The sequence below is a fragment of the Styela clava genome, chromosome 12, assembly GCF_964204865.1.
Source record: "Styela clava chromosome 12, kaStyClav1.hap1.2, whole genome shotgun sequence".
NCBI lineage: Eukaryota > Metazoa > Chordata > Ascidiacea > Stolidobranchia > Styelidae > Styela > Styela clava.
Window position 1 is genome coordinate 4,677,502 of NC_135261.1, and position 27,331 is coordinate 4,704,832.

The window sequence follows — 27,331 nt, forward strand, 5'->3', positions numbered from 1 at the left end:
CGCGGGCCGTAGGTTGCCGACCCCTGACCCAGGGTGTAATACATTGGACAGGACATCCCGAATCGGAATGATTCCAATCCTTTATAGAATCCGTAGCCTTCTATAAATCGCCAAATATCAGTTTATGTTTGTACAGGCCTTGTTTGGAGAGAAAGTCACAAACCAAGTGTCGCATGAAAATGTGAGACCCATTTCTTTTTCATGTCTACACCAGCTGGGCAGCGAATCTTATGAACCGAGTGTCTGTAAAAAAGAGACTGTCTGAGACTCAATTTCGCGGCTTCTCGGCTGAAGCCAGTTGGGTTTAATATGGCCTTTCTGGATGACTTTATGACCTGTACAACGATGGTTATCGATGCAAAGCAACGATTCTACTGTTACTGACGAAAATATGAAAAATACCATTTCATTTAAAATATATTTCAGAAACCCTTCAAAACTGAGTATTCAATAGATAGTGCGTTCCATAGAAGCACGATACATCTTTTACCATGAGTGGCGTTCAAATACCTAGGCATATCATGAATGTAGCGATAGTTACCGTTGTAATGCAACTATTCTATTGTAACTGACGACAAAATGAAAATGTTGTCAAATACCATTTCACTCAAAAAATATTTCACAAGCTATTAAAACTGAGTATATTTTATAGATAGTGCATAGGGCACGCTACATCCTCGACCATAAGTGGCGTAAAAATAACTCCGCAGAACATCAGTCGGCCACACATGAAGTATCTTCAAATATATTTAGACTGCAATAAAATTTCATGCTTCAGCACTTTTGTGTTTACCGTTCAACAATACACTCAGGTAACTGAATGACCGAAGTAATATTTGCTATTTTTCGCGGTGCATTGAGCCAACAAGCCTTCCCTCCGTGTGCGATAGCGATACTCTCTTTGTATTGCAGAGGCGAGAGAGACAGAAGGTCGCTGCTACTAACTGTTTATTACAGAATTTGGAATAGAATTGATTTTTGAAGAAAATTAAAAAGGTACGTTATAGATGGTTTTTGAGATATAATTCTCAATGCTGAGATTATTATCAAACAATTATTAGGCTTATCATTACAATTCTATTTTTACACATTTTTTTTGAACGACGAAAAATTAAATGTATTTTATGATATATATGTAATGATATAAAGATGGGGTGGATGTTATAGTTTTATTTATTGTAACTTCACCAGGAAACAACATTCATGACCGCGATGAAATATCGAATTTATTTCACATGTTATTTCTTAAAGTTTTATATGGTGCTCCCGAAGTATGTACACAAAGATGGCGCACAACCTGAACATTGTATGTGTACCCGGATATGGTTCAGATTGTGCGCCATCTTGGTGCAAATACTCAAGGGGGCTCTTTTTAGATTAGTTATACTTGAGAATACTATTATCGAGGTCACTGCTTTTGAAATTCTTTGAAATGCTATACGTATTCCAGTATTCGCGGGCTGTCAAAGCTATTTGTTTCGAGCAAGACTCGAGTTAAACAAATACGAAGAGATATCTATCTATTCAATTCTCTATGAGCAAGCCAACTTGTTTGTTATAGGGGGAGATCTTGAACACTCAGTTAGGATCGCAGATTTCTTAACTGTATAACCAGCAAAGCGTTATTATTTGACTGTTTATTATATCTCATCCTTTTTGTTTCAACATAGTTAACTTTTTGAACAATTTTCTCGCAAAAGCCTAAAACGTTTGTCAGTGTCTCGCGAGTGATTTTATTTGACATCAGATTTCGAATGAAATTGATGTTTTCTTGCACGGTTTTTAAATATTCGACAATATCATTTATTTCCATACGGAAAAGAATATAGTAGATCTCCTACCTATAGATATCGTTGGCCGCTTTTACAACGCCTTGTTCGCAACGGAACGCAAAATGAGGTGTCAAATGAAACAATAATTTTACAAAACAAAATTTATTAAAATAAATATTACTCTCTAAAATTATTGTCATAAAAATCAACAATTCGATTTAAATATTAAATAATATAAAACACACACTACACTATTGGGATTACAACATTTCGAGGCAGCATACAGATATTGAAGTCTTTATAGTATTATAATGACCTGAAAATTCGGATATCTTCAAAAAAGTTAGCGATTTGCGTTAAAATGCTAAAAATATTATGCAACAAACAAAAGAATATAACTTTACGCGACAGTACACAAAATTTCATTTTTATGTTTTACTTGCAACATATAGAAAACTCGATGATATTATTGAATTGTATTCATGAATCATCCACGTACTAGTTATCGTTTGTTTTGGCTAATCAATTAAATATATTGAGTATGATTGATAAGGTTTATCGAGGCGTATGCTATTCCAATTCGTTATCGTATGATGAATGAAGACTAAAATTGAGACTAATTATTAACAAAATAATATTTATGAAGTGAATTTAAACTGAGTCCAATGTACTTATAACGTATTTCCGCTTGAACGTGACTCTGCACACGCTGCTACTGCTACTACGATGTAAAGGGCTGCTAAATTCCAGATCTTCTTAACTGAGGAATATTCACTAGAGGAGAAATATATTTTAGTGTAGTGCTTTCTTAATATGAATATATTACCAATATTTTAATCAAACAAAATGTATTTTCGAAACAAATTTAAAGAGCATTTTCGTCATAGATAAGAAATGCCTTTGTTGTTCCAATTTTATTGTGTTTAGATGCCAAATTGAACAGATGTTGTTATTCTAACACACACATTTTGTTCCCAGAGAGCAAAAGACATAGTTTGTTATTTCTCATACCTGGGAGGTTCAATTATAGGATGTCCACAATGTCTTGAAAATTTTTAAAATTGCAAAGAGAATTCATCGATACCATGTATTGTTTTGGCCCTCGCAGATGTATATAGAATGAAGTAAAAATACTCAAACAATTACTGTTCAAAGACAACAAACCTGGTTATGATATATTGAGAACAGACTTCCTAACAAAACTGAAATTGTAAAAGGATTTTATGGACACCCTGTATGTTATCTCATGAGTAAAATGTTCGATTTCTCTCTTTAGATGCAAAACAAATGGAAATGGTTGATCGGCGGGCTCAGTGGTGCAGCTGTGGTTGTTGTTATTGTTGTTCCGTGTGTTCTACTCATCCCTGGAGGTTAGTGTGATAAAATTGTTTAGATTTTGTCCAACTCAATAGTACTCAAACCAAAGATCTTGAGTGGAATATAAAAAATTAACCCACAAAAAACGGTCGCCAATTAAATTAATGAAACAATCGCTATTTTATTTATTTTTAAGTCACCGCGGTTATATTGAAAATTTTATTTGCAAGGATTATTAGACGCTTTTTTCTATATAGCCGCAACACTTTCGCTATAGCGGCTTTAGAAATGACGAAAAATAGAACCATATATGTTAGCTAACATTTGCTAGCACAAATACTTTGAGTTTTCATCATTTGGCCATATATTGTTATGCATTTGGCCTCATTGAAGCCTTTATATATATATATATTGAATCATGTATTTTTGCGTCGTGAAGTTTGCTTATTTTTTACCACAATTGACATGAAAATTTAAAATTCTGAAATTTGAAAATTGGCGTTAAATTAATACTGATTCTTAACCCAAAACAACAAATGTTATTCAATCATTGTTGATTAATGTTATAGAAACATATTAGTTGTGAAACACTTTGGAATGATAATTGAGTTTAGATTTTACAAATTGCGTTATTTCAGAAGTCGAAATTTCATGCTATACATAGACTAAGTGAAGAATATAAAGATTCTATAACACAATTGCAAATTTATTTACAATTAAGCGCGGTCCTTACTCATTTTGAAATATTTAAACTGTTTTCATGCATGTCCTCACTTGAAACTGAGAGCCAGTGTGTCCATGTAATGCAAATATTGCACATACCTAACAGCGGTTAATGTTTGCCCAAAAGCCAATATTTAACAATGCTGGATACACACAAAACAATTTATCGAGTATGACTACAATTTCACTAACATATTAGATATTATCACAAGAACGACCCAAATGTTTTTCAAAAATGTTTCTAAATGATCAAAAATATTTATTTGTTGAAACGCGCCTTTTTGATATCATCGATCGACAATTTTTCCAGAAATCTGCATTTCCAAACATTTCAGCATTACAGATTCATTTTAGTTAATTTTCTGAAAATTGTTTACAGTGAACGGAAATGCAGGTTATCATTTGTTTGCTGATGCGTTGGCAGAAATTTCCTCCATCTTGTGATATAATTCGAATGGCTAACAAATTGTCTATAAAAAAAATACATAAAAATTAACTGTTATTTTTGGGTTACGGGAGACTAACTGCCTAACTATATCCTTCTCTTATGCTTTTGCAACAGTCAAATGTTTCCCAAGCTTTTTTGTTGAATTCCTCCCTTCGTCTTCAAAAAAAAAAAAATTTAACCAGTAGGCTAGTTGTTATTTGTGAAGACTATCTAACCATCCTTCCTTTATGCTTTGCACTTGTGGTGCGGTTCCCAACTTTTTCGTTAAATTTCTTCCCTCGCCTATTTTCAAAATATTTATTCTTCCGACACTATGCATAAAAACTACTTTTAAATCTTCAATGTATCTTCAGCAAATGCTATGCGCAAGTTGCAATCCCGTTTTTGTACAGTTCAAATAGTTTAAAACGCGTGCATAAGTTATATAGGTATGATAGCAATATTCAAAAACTAAAGAATATTAGTAATATCACATCCTATCCTCTCCAAGAACGATCCAATATATTGGTAATAATTTGAATTAAAAGCATTTAAGAAGTTCAAAGCTGTAATATAACCTCATAGTACCATAAAACGTGATGCCACAATACTCCTTTCCAGTAACAAGGAAATATTTGGAACAAGAATAATAAACCTGATAAAAAAAATGAGACAAATTAATACACTTTAGAAATGAAAGAAAGAAAAAGACATGAGAATTAACTGTTATTTGGAGTTACGGAAGACTAACTGCCTAACTATATCCTTCATTTATGCTTTTGCACTAGTGGTGTGTGTTTCAAGCTTTTTTGTTGAATTTTCTCCTTCGTTTCAAAAAAAAAAAAAATTAACCAGTAGTTTGGATTTGTGGTGACTATATCTAACTATCCATTTATGTTTTGCCCTAGTGGTGTGTTTCCCAAGTTTTCTTGTTAAATTCCCTTCTTCGCCATCAAAATAAAAATCAGTTCTTGGGATTTGTGGAGACAATATCTAACTATCCTACAGTTTGCTCTAGTGGTGTGGTTCACAAGCTTTTTCATTAAAATCTCACTTTCGCTTATTGCTAACCTCCCTGTTCTTTTCTTACTATGCATAGAACCTACTTCTTTTTTTTGTAATCTTCAATAGATTCTTAGATAGTGTTATGCCCAAGTCGCACTCCCGTTTTTGTACGATTTAAAAGTTAAATTCTTTTGAATAGTTCAAAACGTATGCGTAAATTACTCAAGTATGCAAGTGGTAATAAAGAACTAAAGAATAAAAGTAATACTACATCATATAACATCCATAACAACTACCAAATTTCTCAGCACTGAAATATTGAACACAAATTACTTATGCAAACCAATTCCAAGCTCGTATTTTTATTTCGGGATCATGGAGTGTTTTTTTTGAAAGAGGCCACAAATCATTGAATAAAATTCCTATTTAAATTTGGGTCATAACAGAACCTTCCAAGGCATCAGATTTCTATGTTTACAGTGACACTCCATTCTATTCTATACTATAACGAATACGCATTGGATTTCACATTCTTTTTATGCTAAATTGCCAGAAGTTGCCGAAAATGGGAAATTTTGTTCCAGGCGAAATACGTACGCCAATCACGCAAGTTTATTAGTAATGAATTGAATTTAAAAACATTTAGGAAGTTCAAAGTTGTAATAAAACGTCATGGCATGAAAAAACGTGACGCCATAATACTTCTTTCTAGTAACAAGAAGGGAGGAGCTTGGCAAAATTACTAATAATAAATTTATCATTTAACGGGAATATTTGGCACAAGAATAATAAACCTGATTGAAAATGAGATAAATAATTCTTTTTATCCATTTAGAAATTACCCACTTGAAAAAATGTAAATCGGTTAAATTCGGGAACACTCCTTTACAATTTTAAAACGAATTAAAAATGAATGACAGTTCAAAATCGTATGTATGGTTTTCTATCAATCTTAGATCCCAAGCTTGAGTCTTTCAGAGCATTCGGTCCCTAATTTTACAGTTACACCAAATCCATGGCACCAAAAGCGCGCAACGAATTTTAGGGGTCGTAAGAGTAAACCAATTTCACACAAAGTATTATAACTAATGTACTTTTTTAGACTTTTGATTCGAAACACAACTACTCAAACTAGTGAAAAACATAAATCTCACGATTTCGATAGAATTCGGATGAAAAGAAGAGGCGCGATTGCATAACAATGACGACTTTAATTTTGTGTTGCGGCGCGCACTCAAAGCATGAGGTTGCGAAAAATGTTATTATATTGGAAGGGGTCGCGATCCTATTGGTTTGGGTAGCCCCACTCTTACTCTATAATACAAGACGTATTTTCTTTCACATGCTATTATTCCGCAAACATGGTTGGAAAAACAATTATCGCTTTATTCATTCATAGTATTAAGATTTTATACGTGGGAAAGTATAAAAATACATAGGTTTTAGAAGCTTTTTAAGCACAAACTCAAGAAGATATAAATACAAAAACAATCCCGCTGTTTGCTTTTTAAGTGACAAACCATTCGATGGCAGAAGTGATGTCAATTGTGAAATACTAGAAATATACCTTGAAGTGTTCCCATTAGTAACAAACTTAGTAATACTGATATGGGGAGCACTGCATTCTTTCGCGTAGAATTTATTACTTGTTTGTCAGAATACTCGTTGTATGCTGACGTTTTACATTCGCGGGGGGAAATCGCAATAAAAGCAATGATTAGAAAAGGTAAACACAGACGGATAAAAAATAAAGAAGTAAAATGTCCTCGCCGTCGTTACTTTGCAAATGTGCAAGTCGTGGATTGAAGAAAAGTAAACACACCCGCCCGATATCTAAATACAATGACTTGTGACCAAGTCCAGACAAGCTTTGTTTTGCCATTAAACTTTATATTTCAAAGTTTAAAGTTTTAATGACAACTATTAGCAAACATCTCAATAGTCGCACAAGATTTTAGTTATTTTAAACAGAACGAGTAAAACGGTAACACCCAAGTTTTTATTCGATGTATTAATAACCCCTGAAAAAGGATATGCGCAAGCGACCGGATAAAGAGCCAACGAGTTAGATGAGATTTATTGACGACGACTTTTTTATCCTTGTCATGTTATTCAATACTTGTTGTTACATTAGACTTGTCTCATTTGCCTATGCCAACGTTTCCCAAACTGAGAAATTACGACTATACTTTTTATGGATATAAATTTGCTTTGAAAATATCGATTAAAATAACGAATGGTTGGCTAAAATATAGACCGTAATTCGGCGTGTTAATCTGTAACTGAATATAATCTGCCTCTTGTTACATATAATTGTGCCACCTGGTACACTAAATGTTTGTTGTACGTTTGCTTTTACGCTAGGTATCTGTAAATTAACTGATTTTTATTCATAGTTTCATATTGATTTTTGAGCATCTGGCCCAGTAACCAAGTATAGAAAAGTAATTGCCCACATCCTGTGTTAGATCATATCTTAAAGCCTATTTTGCTCATAGCTTTTGTTTAATGATCAATTCTGTTGCAGATGATGAGGTCAATCCCACTGAGGACCCACAAGAAACAACAATCGATCCAAGCTCCAAACCAACCTACACTTTTGATGATTTATTTGGGAAGGAATACGGCTACAATAGTCTTTATCCAAACTGGGATAAAACAGGTGAAAGGCTTGAAACTTAGAACTAATGGAAAACGAAATTTTGTTGTCGGCTCACAATCCTAGTGACCGTAAATTTTTTCCGGTACTCCCCTAGTGTTTGTACCAGGTTAGGGTTAGGTCATGATTTTATTCCGATTATCCTTATGTTAGTTCTATTACGAGTTCGGGGACTGTCTGTGTTAGTCAAGCAAATATACCACCTGTCCATAGGCTTACGTTCTTCTCCATATTGGTACCCATACATCTAGAGCGCCTTTTTTCAAACCAATAGAAAATTCCTGTTTATCAAGAACATTTTGATTTAATTTTTATTTTTCATGACATTTGAGTGACACATTCTCATAAGTTTACCACAAAATGCTACTTTGCGAAGTGTCTTGTATTTTCTCCAATCTAGGATATAATAAATTGAGGAGGCAATGCCGAATCGAAAGGTTCCGGTCGTTTTAAAAATACAGGGTTGTCGCAGGAAAACAAAAAAAGTTGTCAAACTGCTATTTGTTATTACAGAGAATACTTTTTACAAAGTTTTTTAAAGGCATATGTTATATTACACACATAGATGCTCAAAATGTCGTCGGTTCACTTCAAAGCAGTGTTTTGTGCTAGAAGTCCAAGCTCTTTTATTGTTTCGAAGGTTAACTTGTGGAATATTCTTCTAATTTAACCTTACGCATTTTATTCGTGATCTCATCTGATCTTCAAATTTTCTGCTATTCTAGCGACCACCCTGTGGTCATTACATAGTGTTAGATATCAGATACTCCCGAAGTATGTGAGCCAATATGGCGGACACCTGAACATAGTATGTGTACCAGATTAGGGTTAGGTCATACCTTTCATTCCAATTTTTCTTATTTTAGTTCTATCACGACTTCAGGGACTCGCCAAGTGACACCCGTAGTATTTGTACCTGAAATTATGGCCTAATCCTAACCTGGTACACATACTACGTTCCGTTGTCCGCCATCTGGGTTCAAATTCTTCGGGAGTATACCAAATATTAATGGCTGCATGTATTATGCCTTGTGCATAAAACTTTCAAGTTACCGATCTACAAGCGTTTGTAAAAAATTCCTATATTTTTTCAGAAACCACGAACAATAAGCAATTCATTACGTACGATTCTGATAAAATTGTTATCAGAAACATTGAAAAGCACAACGATAATGTGAAAACGCTGATAAACGATGAAGGAGATGGGAAAACTACTTCATACTCTGTATCAGCAGATAACATGTTCGTCTATTATCGTGACGACTATAAGAAGGTTGGTGCAAGCTTTAATTACTGAGCCGAGGCAGCGACCGAAAGCGATATTGAAACAAGTCACAATGTATTGACTTCATTAACTAATTGTGAGATGTTCACTAGATTTGATTCACTTGATTAAATATAAGATGCACAAAGAATTATTTGTTATTCTTGTAGTTTTACCCTAGCATAGAAAATTTAAGGCGCCACGGAATTTTTGTGCAACAAAAATGGATCTTGACAAAAAAGATTTAGAACCACTGAATTAGACTCAAAACAATTCAAGTTATATCTGCCACAAAAATAGTTTGGCTGAGTTGGAATAATTCGAAAGAGTGACCCAAACAAACAGAATCCACAGAAAAAGAAGGAAATTAGGTACTCCTGAAGTATGCGCACCAAGATGTCGCACAACTTGAACCCCAACCTGGTACACAACATGAGTTCAGGTCGTGCGCCATCTTGGTGCTTATACTTGGGGAGGTCCGAATTTTTTTTAACATTTGATCTTTTATTTGTGTACGATTGTACCCAAAAGTTTCAGTAATGTAGGACGCTTTGTACAAAAGTTGTGTTGCCTTTAGAGCAGGGGCGGGGGTTGGCAGAGTACCTCGGTGCACGTTTCCGCCTAATATTAGTCATACCATACGTCCCGGTTGAACCCAGACAGTCCTGGTTTTTCAAGCTCACCCGGCCTCCCGCCTGGGGGACCGAACAGTCCCGGTCATACTTTATGGCAGTCATAAATATGTTTTTATATTTAACATTAATTAATACTGATCTTTTTATTTTCAAAGTAGGCATATCATTGATTTGCCACTCACATCAGAGTAAGAGAGAACAACTATTTTATTTGGTCATTAAGAAATACGTCAATTTAACGTATACGTTACGTTAAATTATTCAAAATGCCCGAAAGAGAGTTCTCGTTTTCTTATCAGTTGAATGTTACTAATATTCATAGGAACTAAAATTTTACTAAGCTTCGGAATTAAATCAAAGATTGCCAAATGTCCCGCTTCTTTGTTTCATGTATATGGCAAGCCTACTTATCAGTATTTACTTATTCCCAGGTTTGGCGTCATTCCCACACAGGAAACTATGCAATATATAAAATAGTCGATGGAAATGAAGCCGGAACGAGAGTCAACGTACCTGGCTTTCCCAGTGACGGCATGATTCACCATATGGAATGGTCGCCAACTGGTCATATATTGGTAAGAAAACGTATATTTGTAAAGTATTTAGGTGATGCACTGCTTTAATTTTGTGTAGTGTCAGTAGGTTCGGCACCTCGGTGGTTGTCGTAACTCAGAGATCAGTCTCTTTTACTTCTAAATGACTATGTGTGTCCTTGCTAATTTTCTGATATAGAAAATTGAATACAGATTGACAAGTTTTTAAGAGACCACAAGAAAGACTTGCTTTTCCATTTTGTTGTTCATTTGCTTGTTTTCTTATTGTTAGATAGTTCTTTGTGTGCATCTAGTTAACCAATTGTATTCAATTTTTAGCTTGAACTAAAAATAATATTTGAAAACAAATTTTATGACCAAGAGTCTTTCTGCACACTAACATAAAATGTATGACTTAAATAATTTGTTTTACTAAGCAGCGAAACTCTTAAATCACATAGAATATTCATTTAATTTTGCTACAGCATCGTCGCATGCATTATAAGTATACGGATCCAACTGAGCAAGAACATTGGCCAAGGAAAGATAGTTAGACTCGGGTAATCCCAACGGATAGTAAAGAAAAAACGTTATTTTTATTTTAAATCTATATTCCGTGCTCTACAAAAACTCGTAATAAGTTCAAAGCGCCGCATACGATCCGCGGGCCGTAGTTTTCACATCCCTGGGTTCAGATATTCTGAAATCTCATTACAGGCCTATGTGCACCGATGGAACGTATACGTCATCAAAGATTTGGACACAACACCCGTTATAACCCAAGTTACGGATGACGGTTCACAAAACGAAATTTACAACGGAATTCCTGACTGGGTTTATGAAGGTAAAATAGTTTGATTTGATTTGGTCTTTGTGATATATACAAGTATTAGGAAAATTTACAATGACAGCGACTGCCGACCCCGGGTTAAAAACGAAGTTGATTTTCGAATCAAGCTCCAGGTCCGGAACAAATTAAATGTTGTTATGAAAGACCTTGACACAAATCATCAACGAACTAACATTTCACAAGTTTTTTTCATTTAATATTATTATTATTATATATCATGGGCACTTCGCATTGAATGCATTTTGTGCAGAACATATATCAATCATACGGTACTCCCGTAGTATGTGAACCGAGATGGCGATCACAAGAACGTAGTATGTGTACCAGGTTGAAGACCATAATTTCAGGTACAAAATCTACGGGAGTAACTTGTCTAGTCCCCGAACTCGTAATAGAACTATAATAAGGAAAACCCGGTACACATACTACGTTCCGGTGTCCGCCATCTTGGTTCACATACTACGGGACCAATCCCACTTTGTATAATGTAGTACATTTAGCCGGCATGCAGCACAAATAATAATTGCGAAATAATGAAACGCACTTATTAATCGACGTTCGGTTACAGTTAGAGTTGGGGCTCAGCAAATCGCTTCATTGTCATTTTGAATGATATATTCTTCAGTAAATTGTTAAATTAAATAAAATTAAAGTTTTTTGAGTACGATTCAAAGTTTGCAAATGAATTGAAAAAAAAGGAGCTAAGAATATCAGTATAGAATATTTTGAGATCAAACATTGTTTTCGAAAAATATCTGCCTAATTTGAAATAAAGAGCTTACATATTCACTGTTTACATTTTGGGCCAAACTTCGATCTAGGTGTAGGAAACTCCAGTACAAAAACTCCCAAATTGCTGATAAGTCTAATATCTTAATCTTATATAACAACTTATTACTAATAGTTGACTTATGATATTTAGTTTTCGATCATTATTTTCGTTGAATTAAAAGGGTTACATTTTTAACAAACGGCATCGGTACACGGGAAATATTTGTCCTCTTGATGGTTTGCTTTTCCTTGTACATAGCAACAAGAATACGTAACCGTGGTTGCAACCGGGTGTGGCCTAAGTGGCAACTGATACGAATTACGCAACTATGTTTAAATAGATCTGTTAATGTATTACAGAGGAGATGATAGGCAGCAACAACGTTCTTTATTGGGCGCCTGACTCATCTTCGTTTGCTTACCTGAAGACTGATGATACAAACACAGAAAGAGTGAAGTTTTCGATGTAAGTTGAACACTTCGAAAAAGTGCGAATAACCCGCATATATCAATGAATTTAAACGCTTTTTTGACTTTTTATACGTTCAAAATAATTCGAACCATGTCGAAGCGGAAAATTTCAGCCCTTCCCAATATAAGAAATAGTTCTCCACTTATAAACAGCTATCAGTGGCTGGTTATACAAAATCTTTTTCTGAGCGAGAGGTGAGAATAAGAGTCGTGTAAAAGATTTTACGATAATGACAAGATAAACCACCGTTATATTCCCAATCCCTTTTTTAACAACTAATTTGAATCTTTTTTGAAAATTGCCTTTTCATACACTCAGTATTATTATCGCCCCTTGTGATGAGTTTCAATATGATTTAAAAGAAGATTCACTAAATAACAATAATTAGCGCTCCAGAAGTATGTGTACCAATATTGAAGTAACTAATTTTGTTAAAGTTGTCTGAAGAGGCGAAAGCCTATTAGTAGGGGGTATATTCACTTGGCTAACACAAACATTCCCCGAACTCGTAATAGAACTAAAATAAAGAAAATCGACCAACATTAACCTGGTACACATACTACGGAAGTACCCAATAATTTACTTTATTCACTCGTTTCGAAAGTTGGCGCATCGTGCTTAGCGTAAGGAACAGGACTCTCTACCCACCATGGTTCGCCATATGATTAGGTTAACTATGTCGTAGTATAGACTTTCCTTTTGGTTTGTATAAATATGAAAAATTATATCCTAATCCTACTTCAGGTATGGTGACGCTCAATACCCAGAAACAATTACAATTGCTTACCCAAAAGCAGGAACTACGAATCCTACAGTGAAAATGTTCGTGCATGACATTGCTGCAGCCACCAATGTAGAACTTCCTCCAGCACCATTTCCTACGGACAAACAAGGAAATTTTACGTAGGTTTTATTCAATTGAAGAGTCTTGGTGCAAACTGACACGAGTATACTTCTGTCGCTTCTGTCTGACCGAGGTCAGACTTCTTCGGACAAGCATGGCCTAAGGCTAAGCCAACAATTTCCAATATATAATGCCATATTTCAATTATCGCCTTGTTGCCATATTTCGACACTACTTTATTAATATTTTTGTCAAGTGTCAAATTTACAGACAATATTAGTAAAACTACACCAAATAAAATTAATATTACCTCCGGAAATAAAAATAATCTCCATGGAGAGAAATTCCTCTCCGTTAGAACACACTCGTTCAAGTAGTAGTAATTCAGTATCAAGACGCTCAACCTAGTCAACCTTTGAACTTTTTATTTATGTTCCAGGGACTACTACTTTTCTCGTTTTACTTGGCTTGATAATAACAATTGTCTCATAACTTGGGTTGATCGCCCACAGACTCACAGCATTGGAAACAAATGCACAAAAACAACGGGTTGGATCTGTGTTGATGTACGTAACAATTCTTTAAAGGAGTTTAACTCCTTTTTATCCCAATTTATTATTTACATGTTTTGAATAGTTTTTCTTACTTTTTTTTGCTCTTTATCTACTTCGAATTTACTACATATTTTTATTTTTTTTTTTTCTATTTCTATAATATTGCTTACAACTTTTTGTATTTTCTTATTCTTTCTTTTGTTATAAATTCTATGTCGTCTTAACCTACTTACTCTCTTCTTTCGCTTTTTCTTGCTCATGATTTACTTTTTATCATTTCTTTATTTTTCCTGTTTGTTCTCTTCTTCGATTATTGCTTCTTGTTTCACTACATCCTTTTTGGCGCTCCAAAAGTGTGTGCACCAATATGGAGGTAACTAATTTTGTTCGCATACTTTACATCAAGTTGTGCAAGGGGAATGAAACCTATAGGCAGGTGGTATATTCACTTGGCTAACATAGACGTCCCCAAACTAGTAATGGAACCCAAATATTCTCTGTTCAACCGGAAAGCATAAGGAAATTGTAAAAAAGGAAGAAATAAAAAAATTCCTGAATCGGTACGGAATAAAATTATGGTCTAAAAACCCTAACCTGGTACGTATACTACGGGAGTACCTCATTTTTTGATCGGTTCCCAATTTTTCTTTTGCTTTTTCGCTTTTTTTGGCTCATTTTCTCAACCTTCCTCCCATACTGTCTGTTCTAATTCTGCAGTTCTTTTTTTGGTATCTTCGTACATTTGAGCTCTCATGTTAATCTCTAAACTTACCTCGTATAATTTCTTCATTATATTATAGGGAGTTGGAACTCACGAGGAAGTCAGCAATGGCTGGGTTGGAAGTGTAAGTATTCAACGTTTATAAAATGCTGAAAAAATAAGAATACGATATAAACATCCAGTTATCAGTCCATATTGAGTATTGGAATTGGTTAACCAGTTATTTGTCTCAGATACATGGACCTGGTGGCGGAGAAAGCCATAGACGACCATATTGCGATGGGTCCAGAAAACCCACGGAATTCATCTATAGATCAATCGGTAACCCCACAGTTTGGTGGTAAAAGTCCTCAAACCCAAGCCAAGTCAAGTCACAGTTTGTTTGAGGCTCGAGTGAAATCAATCACTGAGTTAAATCTAACTTGTGGTTAGTTGATGACATTTCTGAGTTATTTCGTTTAGACGATTTTAGTCACGTTCAGTCTTCAGAAAATAATATGTCGAACGAAATTCAAGTCCGGTCAATGAGTAAACCCTCTCGAACGAAAGACATTTTGCTTCGAAGCATTTCATTCTAGGGGATGTCTACAAATTCAAAACTATTTGTATCTCAAAAATGTAGTTAACTAATTATCTGCAGTGGTATATGCCACACCTCAAATTTAAGGGGTTGAGGGAGGTGGTTCAAATTTTAGGGAAAGAAGGTGTTCACTCCTACAGGGGGTCTAGGAAAACCACTACTGATAGACGCTGAAAACGAAATGGAATAATTCATAATTTAATTACCAATACATAAAATTCAGTCACTAACTTTTACCATAATTCAAATCATTGAGATTGCGCAACTGCCGAGATCCGTGACCGGAATATTAGCCGCAGGAAATTGCGCCGTAAATAATTTCGCCGCAGGAAATTTCGCGCAGGACATTTTGTCGCATGAAAAATCGCCGAAGAGCATTTTGCTGTAAAACAAGTATTTGTGGTTGAAAACAGTTAGGTTTATAGGGTTAGGGTGCTCTTGAATAACAATTTTTTTTTACATGAAAAAGTACTTTGAAAATCTGACTGTTTTCATCACGAATACTTGTTTTACAGAAAAATGCTCTTGCGGCGATTTTCCATGCGACAATAGCGTAAAATATTCTCTAATAACCTAAGTAAATTTTTCGTTTATCAGTTTGGTCCTTTCGACATCGTATGGAAAACTGGAACTGTACCTAACCAATACTTCACCATTTACGCTCGCGTAGACGACAATGATGCAGAAGATGGCCGTTGGCAGATTGCAAGAGTCAGTGCAGATCTGTCTGCTAAACAGTGGGTCACGAAGACGGGCTATGATATTGTTGGGTTATATTTTTACGACGAAACAAATGATTGGCTGTAAGTATTTCCAAGCCGAGTTACTTGTTGAATATTGTGAATCAAAATTCACTTAAGAACACAAGACCTATACTTCATATACAGGCAGTGGTGCATGAAATATGTAAATTTGAGTTTTCCCAGATTTTACTGTTTTTTTATGACTTTTTTACTATGAATAAAGCTCTGTGAAAGCGATTGCTGCTAATAAGATGAGAGATGCTTTATTTGAGGAAGACTTGCTTTCATACTTTTGTTGTTATTGTTGTTGTTGTCCACATATATGTTTTTAAGAGAATTATTTTATCAACAACACGCTTATATTGTGCTACTTTTTAATCTTTCGGACGCTAATAATTTTAATCCAATGCACTAAATATTTCCCTTTTATTATTCTAGATACTTCACGGCTGCAGCTCCAGAACCACGAAAACGACATATCTTCAGAATTAAAGGTAGCGCAGATGGCGGAGAACCAGAATGCATGACTTGCCAACTCGACAAAGATTATGAAAATAGATGTGGGTGGATTACTCCTAGTTTCAATCGTGATAGAAGTATTGTCGTTGCCAACTGCAGAGGTGAGATATCATAGTAAAGGCTGGAAATTTTCGAATACCAGATGATTCAACTTAATCGAATGATGATTTTAGAATCGAATTGATTTAGGTCCTATTAACCAAATTAAAATAAAATTTGACAAGTTCGAAAAATCGATAATAAGTCGAGCGGCGGTGTGGCTCATCGCAATAAGCGTTGGAAATAAGGTAGCCATTGCAACTCTGATTAAGATAATTGCTGGACTCATCGCCGCTGTAGGGTAGTTCACGTAACCGCTGGTCGGTTGCGCCTTCCTCCACCATCAGGTCCATGCTTTCGAAAACAAATAACTATTTAATACCATACCCGACGTTGAATGGTAACCGGACGAGAAGCCGTGGTTCGCCATATGGTTAGACCAGTGATCGGCAACCTTTTTCAAGTGACGGACCGGTAAAGCATGACCAAACTTTTGGCGGACCACCTTTATACAAACGAACTAAGCCTATGCAATACATTATACGCATTAGGGAATTTAGGTTGACAATGTACTAAAAACGACGGCGATGCTATTTAATGAGATATCTTTATTTGTTTGATGGCCATTAATTGTTCCCATATTCGAGATATGGTCGACATGGACGCACGTAACGTGTTTCTTACATCCAGCCTATTTCGTTTTTGTAGTTATCAATATTGAAAACCGAGCCTCACATTAATTCGGAAAAGTTAACAATGCCTGTATCATTTTGTTGGGGAGACCTTATTCGGACTGATGAGACACATACTTATACGGAAAAAACAATTGACCTAGCATTATTGCGACATACTGACATGGCAATTGTTTATGAAGTCAGACATGCTGCTCAATATTGTTGTGCTGTGATCGGCAAACTTCATATACTTGCAGGCCAAATATAAACATTTCCGGTGGCGCGCGGGGCGCAATATTTCCGCCTTCGAAAAATCGCTACATTAATTAAACTTCAAATTATGGCACATTCGCAATGTTGCCTTTCTATTGCTGCGTTGAAAGCCTGTCCCAATGAGATGTGTATGTGGCGTTTTTTTCATTTGTTATCCAACATTACATTGTTTTCATTTACTTATTATCAATGTGAAAGATGATGTTTTTATGGCAACTTGTCGTCCAAATGATGATCTGACAAGCAAGTACAAAATTTAATCTAAGTGTAATGCATTTTAAAGCTGCTCAAGACCATATGCTCTTCCGGACGTGCACATTACACGTTTTGCACTGTCGCACAGATGAGCTGTGGCGCAGTCCAAGGTCGCGGGGTCAAATTTTTGACGACTCGTTTTGGAACGAGTTTAACATTGAAACCCCAACTGCGATGCTAACTGGGCATATGGAACAACTCGGTTTTGGAATGCGCAGGAAAGAAAAATATTTTCCCGTTCAAGCACTTTGGAATGCTCGTCGCTCCGTTTCCCAGATATTTTTAAATTTTAAAAATCCAAATTAACTCGAACGATATACAACAGACGCTACTTGTTACAACGAGCGCAGTCGCAGTCAGCAGTACTTGTCACCACATAAATCCATGTAGAGACCATATTAAATTTGGTATTAATTTTTTGTTTTATGTATTAAATGTTGGGTCGTTCGAGGGCCGCAACAAATTAGCTCGCGGGCCGCATTTGGCCTGCAGTTTGTTGACCCCTGGTGTTGTGTTTGTCTGGTTTACTGTTGGATGCTGTTTATTAGTCGCCGGGTTTGTGGTTGGATTGTAGAGGTTTTATTACGGCCTTGTCCGTTTTTGTGTCACCTCTCTGCGGACCGGCAGTAACCTTTACGCGGACCGGCGATGGGCCGCGGCCCGGTGGTTGCCGACCACTGGGTTAGACCACTTAATCGGTTTTTCTTTCTCCAGGGATAAATATGTAAATCCTATCCCATTTTAAGTTCTAATCCGCGGTGGCCGCGGTAATCCAGTTTCCGGTTTTTGCTTTAGACGTTGGACAACCGCACCAAATGGATATCGTGCACCGCAGATGAAGATTAACGTTATTTTTGGTGTTTTGAAAGTTATGTATTAGATTTATGTGAGGCGTGGCGACATCCAGCTTCTGAAATGAGGGAACCTGTTGTTAGTGAGTTTGGTACTCCCGTAGATGTGTACCAGATTATAGAGGGCATAATTTTATTACGATTTTCCCTATTTTAGTTCTATTACCGAATTCGGAGCTTTCTGTGTTAGTCAAGTGAATATACCCCCTGCTCATAGGTTTTGGTCCGTTTAAACAACTTGATGTAAAGTAAGCGAACAAAATAAGATAATTCGTTCACAAAATTTCGAATATACAATAAGTTAATACGCTAACCTAAAAACATTTCCACAATTCACAGGATTCTGGATTCCTATGACTGTATATTACACCATTGACACCGAAGGTAACTGGCAAGAAAAACCTACAGTGATTGAAGACAACGCAGAACTCGCAACAAAAGTAAGCGCTACAAGATGGCCGCAAAAAGAATATGGAGAGTTCCAAAGTGACAAATACGATAAAGGTGTTTTTAATGCTTGCATTTCCAACATTACCTAATTCGTAATTCAAAGCTCATTTATGTTAGTGTGCAGCAAGACTCTTGAATCACTTAGAATTCTCTTTTCTTGCTACGCATTTTTTCAGTATATGCATATAAAAGCAAAGAGGTAGGATAAGTAGATACCCCGGCAGAAACCCAATCGGTAACAACATGTATATTAATCTCTTTTCAGTCTCGCGAGAATAACAACTCAATTCGAACTCTAAAAACATATCTGTCTACTCAATTCAAATTGAACCCTGTTGGTGAAAATCGCGAACAAATTGTATTTTTCCTAATTAACCATTATTCATTTTTCATTCCAGCATACAAATATGAATTATTCAAACCAGAAGATTTTGATCCTAACAAGAAATACCCTCTGTTGATAGAAGTGTAAGTTTTTTTTTATTATAGGCTACTTCTTTTAAACAATAAAAAAAAGAACCATATGTCCAACCATACCACAAAATACATACGTATTCCACATACAAAATACGAGTAACCGTTTGTCAAATCTAATATTGCTATCCTCTAATATCGAGCTGGTCGCAATGAAGTCGTAATGCTGATACATATACATTTCATATTTAAATTACTCAGGAAGTTTCTAATACATGAATTAAAACACTAAATGCGCACAAGACAACACTTTATTTTTTAATATTCACACGAAATAACGTTTGACCTTTCTAGTCTAAAAACAGGCTCTTATAAGCAAATTATTCATGTTATATTTTTCAACTTATGTCTTGATTGTCAGACCTAAAAGTTGAACCTAAAAGTAGGCTTACCATATATATGAAACAAAAAAACGGCTGGAATTGAGGAACCTTGCTTCGATTTTAGGACTTAGTAATATTCAACTCATTGGAAAACATGCACATTTTTCGGATTTTGAATAAATTACAGATACGGCGGTACAGTTTTAGACGTTAGATCAGTGGTTATCAAACTTTTTAGATTACGCCCCCTTTTTAGAATTGGTTAAGTTTTGCGCCCCATCTATAAAATAACTAGCTGACAATAAGCTACACATAACAGGTAACGCTAAAGTATGATTTACACAAAAAACTCCAAAAAATGTCTACGCCACCATTGCGGGGTGCGCCCCACTTTTTGAGAACCACTGCGGATGTTAAAGTGACGTATCAATCATATAATATTTATGACAATATAGGAGTTTGTTTCTCCAACAGAACTAGATGAAGTAAGTCGCAAGTCTGTGATAAATGGATTGTCTCCAATAACAAAAAAAATTAAATGAATGATAGTGAATAAAAAATATTTATGACAGCTATACTGCACGCCATTTGAGTCTATCGGGAGAGGCGCCGGGACAGCTTGTCTCAATCGGAACTGTCCTTTGTTAAACCGGGAACGTACTTTAATTGTCCCATATGGAACGCAAAAAATAGGAATAACTTCACACATTATAAGACAAAACGTTTTTTTATACTATTTAAATTATTTTTGATTTTTTTCGTCGGATATACTTGACCCAAAGCCCATAATAGTGAATGCCCATGAAACAATCATTTTATTGTCTTGTATAAAGATCAGAAAATAAAGAAATATTTCACACTATACACGTTTTTTTCAATTTTTTTGTCAGGTACGCTGGACCTGAATTTCAAAGCGTGAATGATATTTGGACCAGTGGATGGTCATCAACGCATATGGTCAGTGACAAAGACATTGTCGTAGCCAGCGTCGACGGACGAGGATCAGCATATGAAGGTATATCAAGTTTAAATATTACTTATCGATCTCGATCGGTAAGTATGTTGATAGGTATTTGCCTGTTAGACACTTTCTTATGTTATGCGATATCTCATGAAAGCGAGGTTGAATCTGCTTCAATTGTATCGCATGTAAATTCATCATATCTCGGACCAGAAGCCTATTGATTTTGGATGGATTAGGTCGTATAATTAGCGAATTATTAATTAATTAGTGATGGGACACGCGGTGTCGCTATTGAGTAAGAGCAAATAAATCGAAACCGCAGGTTGATAAGTCGGCGGTCTCCGATCGCTATCTAGTTTTTCAAGTCTATTTGTTGGGCGCGGTGGCCTAGTGGTGAAGGCGTTATTTGACGATGAAGATTGAGGGTTAACATTTTGCTTTACAATCCAAGCTTTCCCACCATTTCACTCAGAATGTAATAAACATGACAGAGGATACCGGACCAAAAAGATTTTGGTCTTTCTAAAAATAGGTTATGGTTGAAAGACACGGGCGTGTCAAACTTTATGATAATGATGTCCTTATACCCAAAGTCAAAAATAATTTTGGGGAAAAACAAATTATAAATGTTGTTATATACAAGAATAAATAAAATAAAGGTCAAGATAGACTGAAATGTTTGTAATATTAATATTTAAATAATCAAACTAAGCAACAAACTCACCCCTATAACGTGCCGCCCTTGTGGCAGCCGTCCAGACACGCCCAGGGAGACAGAAGAATATAAAGATATCTAAAATCAATAAAGGAAATATATTGAAAACGATTTGAAACCGTTATCTCAATGCAATCATGAAATTATACGTGCATGCGTTTTGCCGTCAATTATTGCTAAAGTCAAGCGCATTTCGCTTCAAAGACGGCTATGAAAAAGCAGCCACTGCCACTTAAAAATATACTATAGTTTGGAATGGCTTCGATCTTTCCCTCTTTGACATAACTTACCCAATGTATTACAACCCAGATGAGCGCCGTCATATGATTTGAAACCGAGAATTTAACTGGCCATGTCCTCATAGATAAGTCCTAACGCTTTGACTCCCAAATCAACTCTTTTTGTAAATTGCAAACAGGATTGAATACAAAAAATAATTAAATTATTTTCTTCACTTTCTAGGCTACAAATTCATGCGCCAAGTATACAAGAAACTAGGACAGATGGAACCTGAAGACCAGAGAGATTTTGCTCAATGGTTGATATCACAGAACGATTGGATTGACCCAGCAAATGTTGCAATTTGGGGCTGGGTAAGAGAGAGAGAGAGAGAGAGAGAGAGAATAATATTTATTCCTAATTTTGAAATTCACAATATTGAAGAGAAAAACGATAACTAAAAATATAAGTAGGATTTACATACATAGTTCACCCTGCGGTGAGGAAAGCCGAAAAGACGGCGCAATCATGTGGCGAATCACGGCCTTTCATTGGGTTACCAGTGCATGTTGGGTATGGGTGTAGTCAGCCAGTTGTTAATTTCAATGTATGAACTTGATGGTAGAGGGAAGCCGTGGGAAAGACTGCGAATTCAGTTAATTTAGGGAATAGTAAGAAAGAAATATACAGATAGATAGTATGAATTCTTAAATACAAATAAAAATTATACTTTACTGAAGTGAAAAATAACGATTTTCTTTCTTTCATTATGAAATATTGCTAATTTTGGAAGTAATTATCATTTTCCTGTTTCATGTTTCTTGTGTCTCATGATACTCACAGTCTTACGGAGGATACGCTACTTCACACACTCTTGGTCTTGATGGCGGCAATACCTTCAAATGTGGCATCGCTGTGGCGCCACTGGCAGATTGGAGATTTTATGGTTAGTAGTACATCATAACATACAGACCAAAAACAAAGCCCATAAATTTCTTAATCACGTCTACAAAAAAGAAAAACAATAAATATCACTCGAACTTCTGTTTGTGTATGATTGTACCCAAAAAATTTAATAATTTAAGAAGCTTTGTAGAAAAGTTATGTTCTTTCTAAAATACGTTTCAAATGACATGGATTCTATTTTTTGTGGTAGTTAGTAAACCTTCGCGGCATGTTTTAATTACACTTCAATTTAGCTTTGATCTTATTTGGAGTTTGATATTTTGAAAATTTAGGCTGCTATCAAATTATTGTTTATTCGAATACGATTATCAGTAGATACAAAACCAAGGTGACAAATTTCACAAGTTTGAGTTTGTTTCTACTTTGTAAATAGATTTCAGAAAAGTGATTAAAGGTAATATAAAAACTCCTTTTCAAGTGATTCAAAATAGTCCTGGTTTTTCTTTTCTGGTTTTGTGTGCGCCTTGCCCTTTCCAGCTAGCAGATCTGAATATGCGGCATTTATTACTTGCTAGGTTATAGATTACAGAACTACGCCCTGGTTTGGGTACTCCCGTAGTGGTTTCCGTCCCTTTATACCACTTTATGTAAAGTAGTAGTAGCCAAGTGACTCCCGTAGTATTTGTACCAGACATTAGGGCCTAACCCTAACCTGGTACACATACTACGTTCCGGTGCCCGCCATCTTGGTTCACATGTTTCAGGAGTACCACAATTTGGAATAAATTCAGTTTATATTGCATTCTTGATATAGTATACTACAACCCTTGTAAGAAATCACTTTTGTGTATTTTTAGATTCGATGTATGCTGAAAGGTACATGGGATTACCGACGGGAGCCGACAATGATGCGGGATACACGGTGAGTGCCTGTTCGTTTTTCAATATACGATCATTTGTGATCCAAAGTTCTCGAATAAACCAAATGATTTTATATTACTTAAAATTATCGACATAATTAAACCTATACAGGGTGTCCATAAAGCCCTTCAACAATTTCAATTTGATTATGATGTCAGTTCTCAATATATTTTGACCGTTTTTTTTTCAGTGTTTATTTAGGTGTTTGCTTCACTTAATACACCAGTAGGGACCAACGAACTAAACATGTTTTTGATAAATTCCCTTTGATTTGATTTTACTTTATGGACACCATGTATATTTTTGTTTTAGCTTTTCTGAAGCTTATTTTTGATGTAAAGTCACTAATGACTCCAAAAATATTTGAATTTAGGATTGGATTTACATACTTATCCCGGGGGAGAGGAAATCCGATAAGACTTTTTAATCATAGGGCGAACTACGGTTTCTCGTCCGGTTACCATTCCATGTCGGGTATGGGATTAACTAGCCAGTTATTTGTTTCAGATGCATGGACTTGATGGTAAAGGAATTCGTAACCGAACCGTTCCAGCAATCTCACATAACAACCCCCTACGGGGGTAGTTCCCAAACTTTTTAGAGTTGTGACCCACTATTTATTACCACAGCTTGTGGCGACCCATTTTACTTTAATAAATTAATAAAACATGGATGGAAGAAACGAAAATAAGACTTTGCCTGAAAATAAAACCTATGTGAATTTTTAAAATGATTTTAATTAAACCCTACCCTTAAAATAAATTTAAAATGTGTGGGAGGGGAAAGGTTCAATGACCTGTCACCTGAGGTAAGGTGAAGATTCCATCACTATTCAAGATTGTGTGATGTCACAATCACAATTATCATATTTCTCACTTAATTTTTGTATTAGAAATGCAAAAAAAAACAATGGATGTCGGTTTTTAAATAATGTTTAATAAAAACTCTTGTGATTTTCTACAGTGTAATTTTATTTTTGACAAATGAACACAAAAAACCTATTCCAAAAAAAAAACATAGTCTTTAAAAGAAAATAAATCTGAATCCTGTCTAAATTTCGGGGAAACACGGTAAGAAGTACTGTACAGTGTTCAAAACTGCTATGCGTAAAAAAGCCACATGGTCATTCTTTGTGTTGCAAATTTTTGTTTCTTTGAGGAGGTCGTAAAAAGGAACATCACACAGATTAGAGTTCAAATTCAATTTAATTTTATTTTGAAGATTTACGTATTTGAGTCGCCACCGATACTAGAAATCAGTATATTTAATTGAAGCTTTCTACATCTTTTCACGATCCACTAAGATTCCTTTTGCAACCCACCAGGTCGCGACCCATAGTTTGGGAACCGCTGCCTACGGGATTCGAATCTGCGAATCCACGCAGGTTAATCAGAGATATTCCGTAACGCTTAGCACAATGCTTACTATCACTAACTCTATTCCCAAACTTCATTCGTTTCAGTTGGCATCCATCATCACTGGACATGACTTGGAAAACTTCAAGAGCACATCCTACGTTTTGATTCACGGTACTGCTGATGACAACGTCCACTTTCAGAATGCTGCAGAGATGGAAAAAGCTCTTGTTGAGAAAGATGTTGATTTTGATGATTTCGTAAGTATATGTACAATGATATTATATAACTATCCACACCAAAGTGTATTTGTGAGTATGTACCTCTTAGTATGTTTCTTAACCTCGAGTCACGAGTCACACGAGTCTCAAAACAAGTTCGTTTTTCATCTAATTCTAGAATTCCGTATCAAGTCGAGTCGAATTTCTGCTATCGAGTCCCAATTCAAGTCGTTTTTAAATATTTGAATCAGGCTATTTATTATATCCATCGTTCATTTAGATCTGATCTGCGCAACTACAGTCCGGCCCGGCAAGCCACATAGTTTGGACTTCACTCATACTTTCCCCTATCTTGTCATTAAATGCTAATTCCACAGTTTATAAAAAAAAAGGCGCTTACATGGGTGCCCCTAACGCTGAGTTAGATCTTTTGTGGTTTTCCCCAGCGTTCAAAATTATTGAAACATAGTATAACCAATTTTTTTTAGTTTTACGCCGATCAAGCTCACTCAATCAACACCGGGAATGGCAGCAAACATATCTATCGTCAGCTGACAATGAGAATGACCCAGTGCCTTGGGAGAAGTGACACAGTGTACCCAGGGTTGCCAGGAGCATAAAAGAACTTGATGAAAAAAATTATTAAAAAACTTGTAGATTATACTGTAATTAAAATTTTAAATTCACCCACTTTTCTAGTACAAGACCGACATTTTACAGTTGTACATTGTTTTTGTTTTTAGGGTAAAAATATGATACATGAAAGAGGACTAGCAAGCAAAAAGTGAGAGATGCCAAATTACAAAATTAAAACAGGTATATTTTAAAACTTAACCTAAACAAAATCACGGACTTTTATATTCAAGTGTAAGAAAAAGTCTTCCACTGATAAATAAGTGAACTTTTCATTAAGTATTTTAATGCTATATTGCTGATTGACTTTTCTAATTTTGCTTCGACTTAAGAAGATAGCCACACAGTGTATGATATAAACTCTGACTGCTTTTTGAAACAGTTAAATTTTCAAAAAGAGAAATGTAAAGAACCTTCTCCATCCATACATTGAACCCTTGAATATAAAAGTCCGTAGTTTTGTTTAGGTTAAGTTCCAAAATATACCTGTTTTAATTTTGTAATTTTGCATCTCTTACTTTTTGCTTGCTAGATCTCTTTCATGTATCATACTTTTACCCTAAAAAACAAAATTACTGAAAAACAGAATGAATTCGACAACATTTTTTAAAACATTATCCTAAAACGTTGAATAATTTAAAATATTTTGTCAAGTTTTGTTCAGTTCTTCTTGTTTTTGGTTTTCATTTTTCTGTGTGTATATGTATACTCGTTGCTGAAACTACAGGCCATATACAGGGCCGTTCCCCAGGGTGTGGTTTTGGGGGACGGGCCCCCCTTTTTGAAATGTAAAAAAAAGGTCTCAACCCTAAAAAAAGCCCCAACCCTAACCCTAACCCCCCTTTTCCGCGGACCCGCTAGCTGTTATGATCTAACTTGGTAATTATAGTTTTTAGAAACCCCATATCCCTCCTCCCCCCACCCCTCCAATTGAAAATTGGTGACCACGCCCCTGGTCATATACTACGCTACATTTATAAATCAAAAAAATCATTTTGTTGTTTGTTGTCGTTATGCGTTCCACTAAGATGTATATGTTACTGATACTGAAAAATGAGTTAGATACCAAAATTTTTTAAACTTCGTTTTATGCTTTTCAGCGTTGTATACTGCATATAATATGATTTTTAAAAATTGATTTAGCTTAGCATACAAAACACTCTACTACGTTTTACAAACTTGAATAATTACCTTTTTAAAGATTGTTATGTGCCTAAATCGCCGCAGTAGAACCAAAACATCTTATGCCACATTTTAAGAAGGAAGATTTTAAGAAAATTGCGTTTCTGTAATTTAATGATCTGTACAGCCAAACCTTAAAAAGCCATAAAATCAAAACTAAGACAGGTAAAGACTTGAAACATAGCCTTGGTCCATAATGAGAGAAGATCAAAAAAGTTCAATTTTTGAAAAATGTGACATAATTTACATTGGTTTTACTGCGACGATAGAGTAAAGTAATCAGCCTGAATACGATTCCTGAGATATATTGATCTTATTGTTCAGAAATTTCCGAATTTAACTTTGAGGCAACAGTTCTTTCAGCAGCAAATTAATCTAAAACATGGGACTTGCTCTGTATTAATACTGGTAAATATTTATGCATACAATTAATGGTGTGGGTGCAGCGGCGCATCTACGTAAAATGGCGCCGATGGCAAAGTTTTAA

The 27,331-nt window shown here is 35.4% G+C and overlaps 1 protein-coding gene across 1 annotated transcript; it reads left to right on the top strand.

Annotated features, from left to right (window-relative positions):
* The first annotated feature begins 853 nt into the window (after positions 1-853).
* Positions 854-26,134, top strand: LOC120330326 (prolyl endopeptidase FAP-like). Its single transcript, XM_039397219.2, has 20 exons — positions 854-996; positions 3,049-3,142; positions 7,772-7,906; positions 8,998-9,176; positions 10,234-10,377; positions 11,053-11,179; positions 12,317-12,422; positions 13,173-13,331; positions 13,712-13,838; positions 14,627-14,671; positions 15,725-15,930; positions 16,309-16,490; positions 18,821-18,985; positions 19,330-19,399; positions 20,619-20,743; positions 21,870-22,000; positions 22,470-22,572; positions 23,390-23,454; positions 24,916-25,068; positions 25,518-26,134. The coding sequence occupies exons 2-20, from the start codon at positions 3,049-3,051 to the stop codon at positions 25,647-25,649; spliced, it is 2,448 nt and encodes an 815-aa protein (XP_039253153.2). The 5' UTR covers positions 854-996; the 3' UTR covers positions 25,650-26,134.
* The last annotated feature ends 1,197 nt before the right edge of the window (positions 26,135-27,331 follow it).

What these genes read in the sequence shown, in the direction of transcription:
- LOC120330326 (XM_039397219.2), top strand. Translation starts at nt 3,049, where the DNA reads ATGCAAAACAAATGGAAATGGTTGATCGGCGGGCTCAGTGGTGCAGCT. An exon ending in TGTTCTACTCATCCCTGGAG is followed by an intron (nt 3,143 to 7,771) that starts GTTAGTGTGATA and finishes ATTCTGTTGCAG; the next exon opens with ATGATGAGGTCAATCCCACT. An exon ending in GACAAACAAGGAAATTTTAC is followed by an intron (nt 13,332 to 13,711) that starts GTAGGTTTTATT and finishes TTTATGTTCCAG; the next exon opens with GGACTACTACTTTTCTCGTT.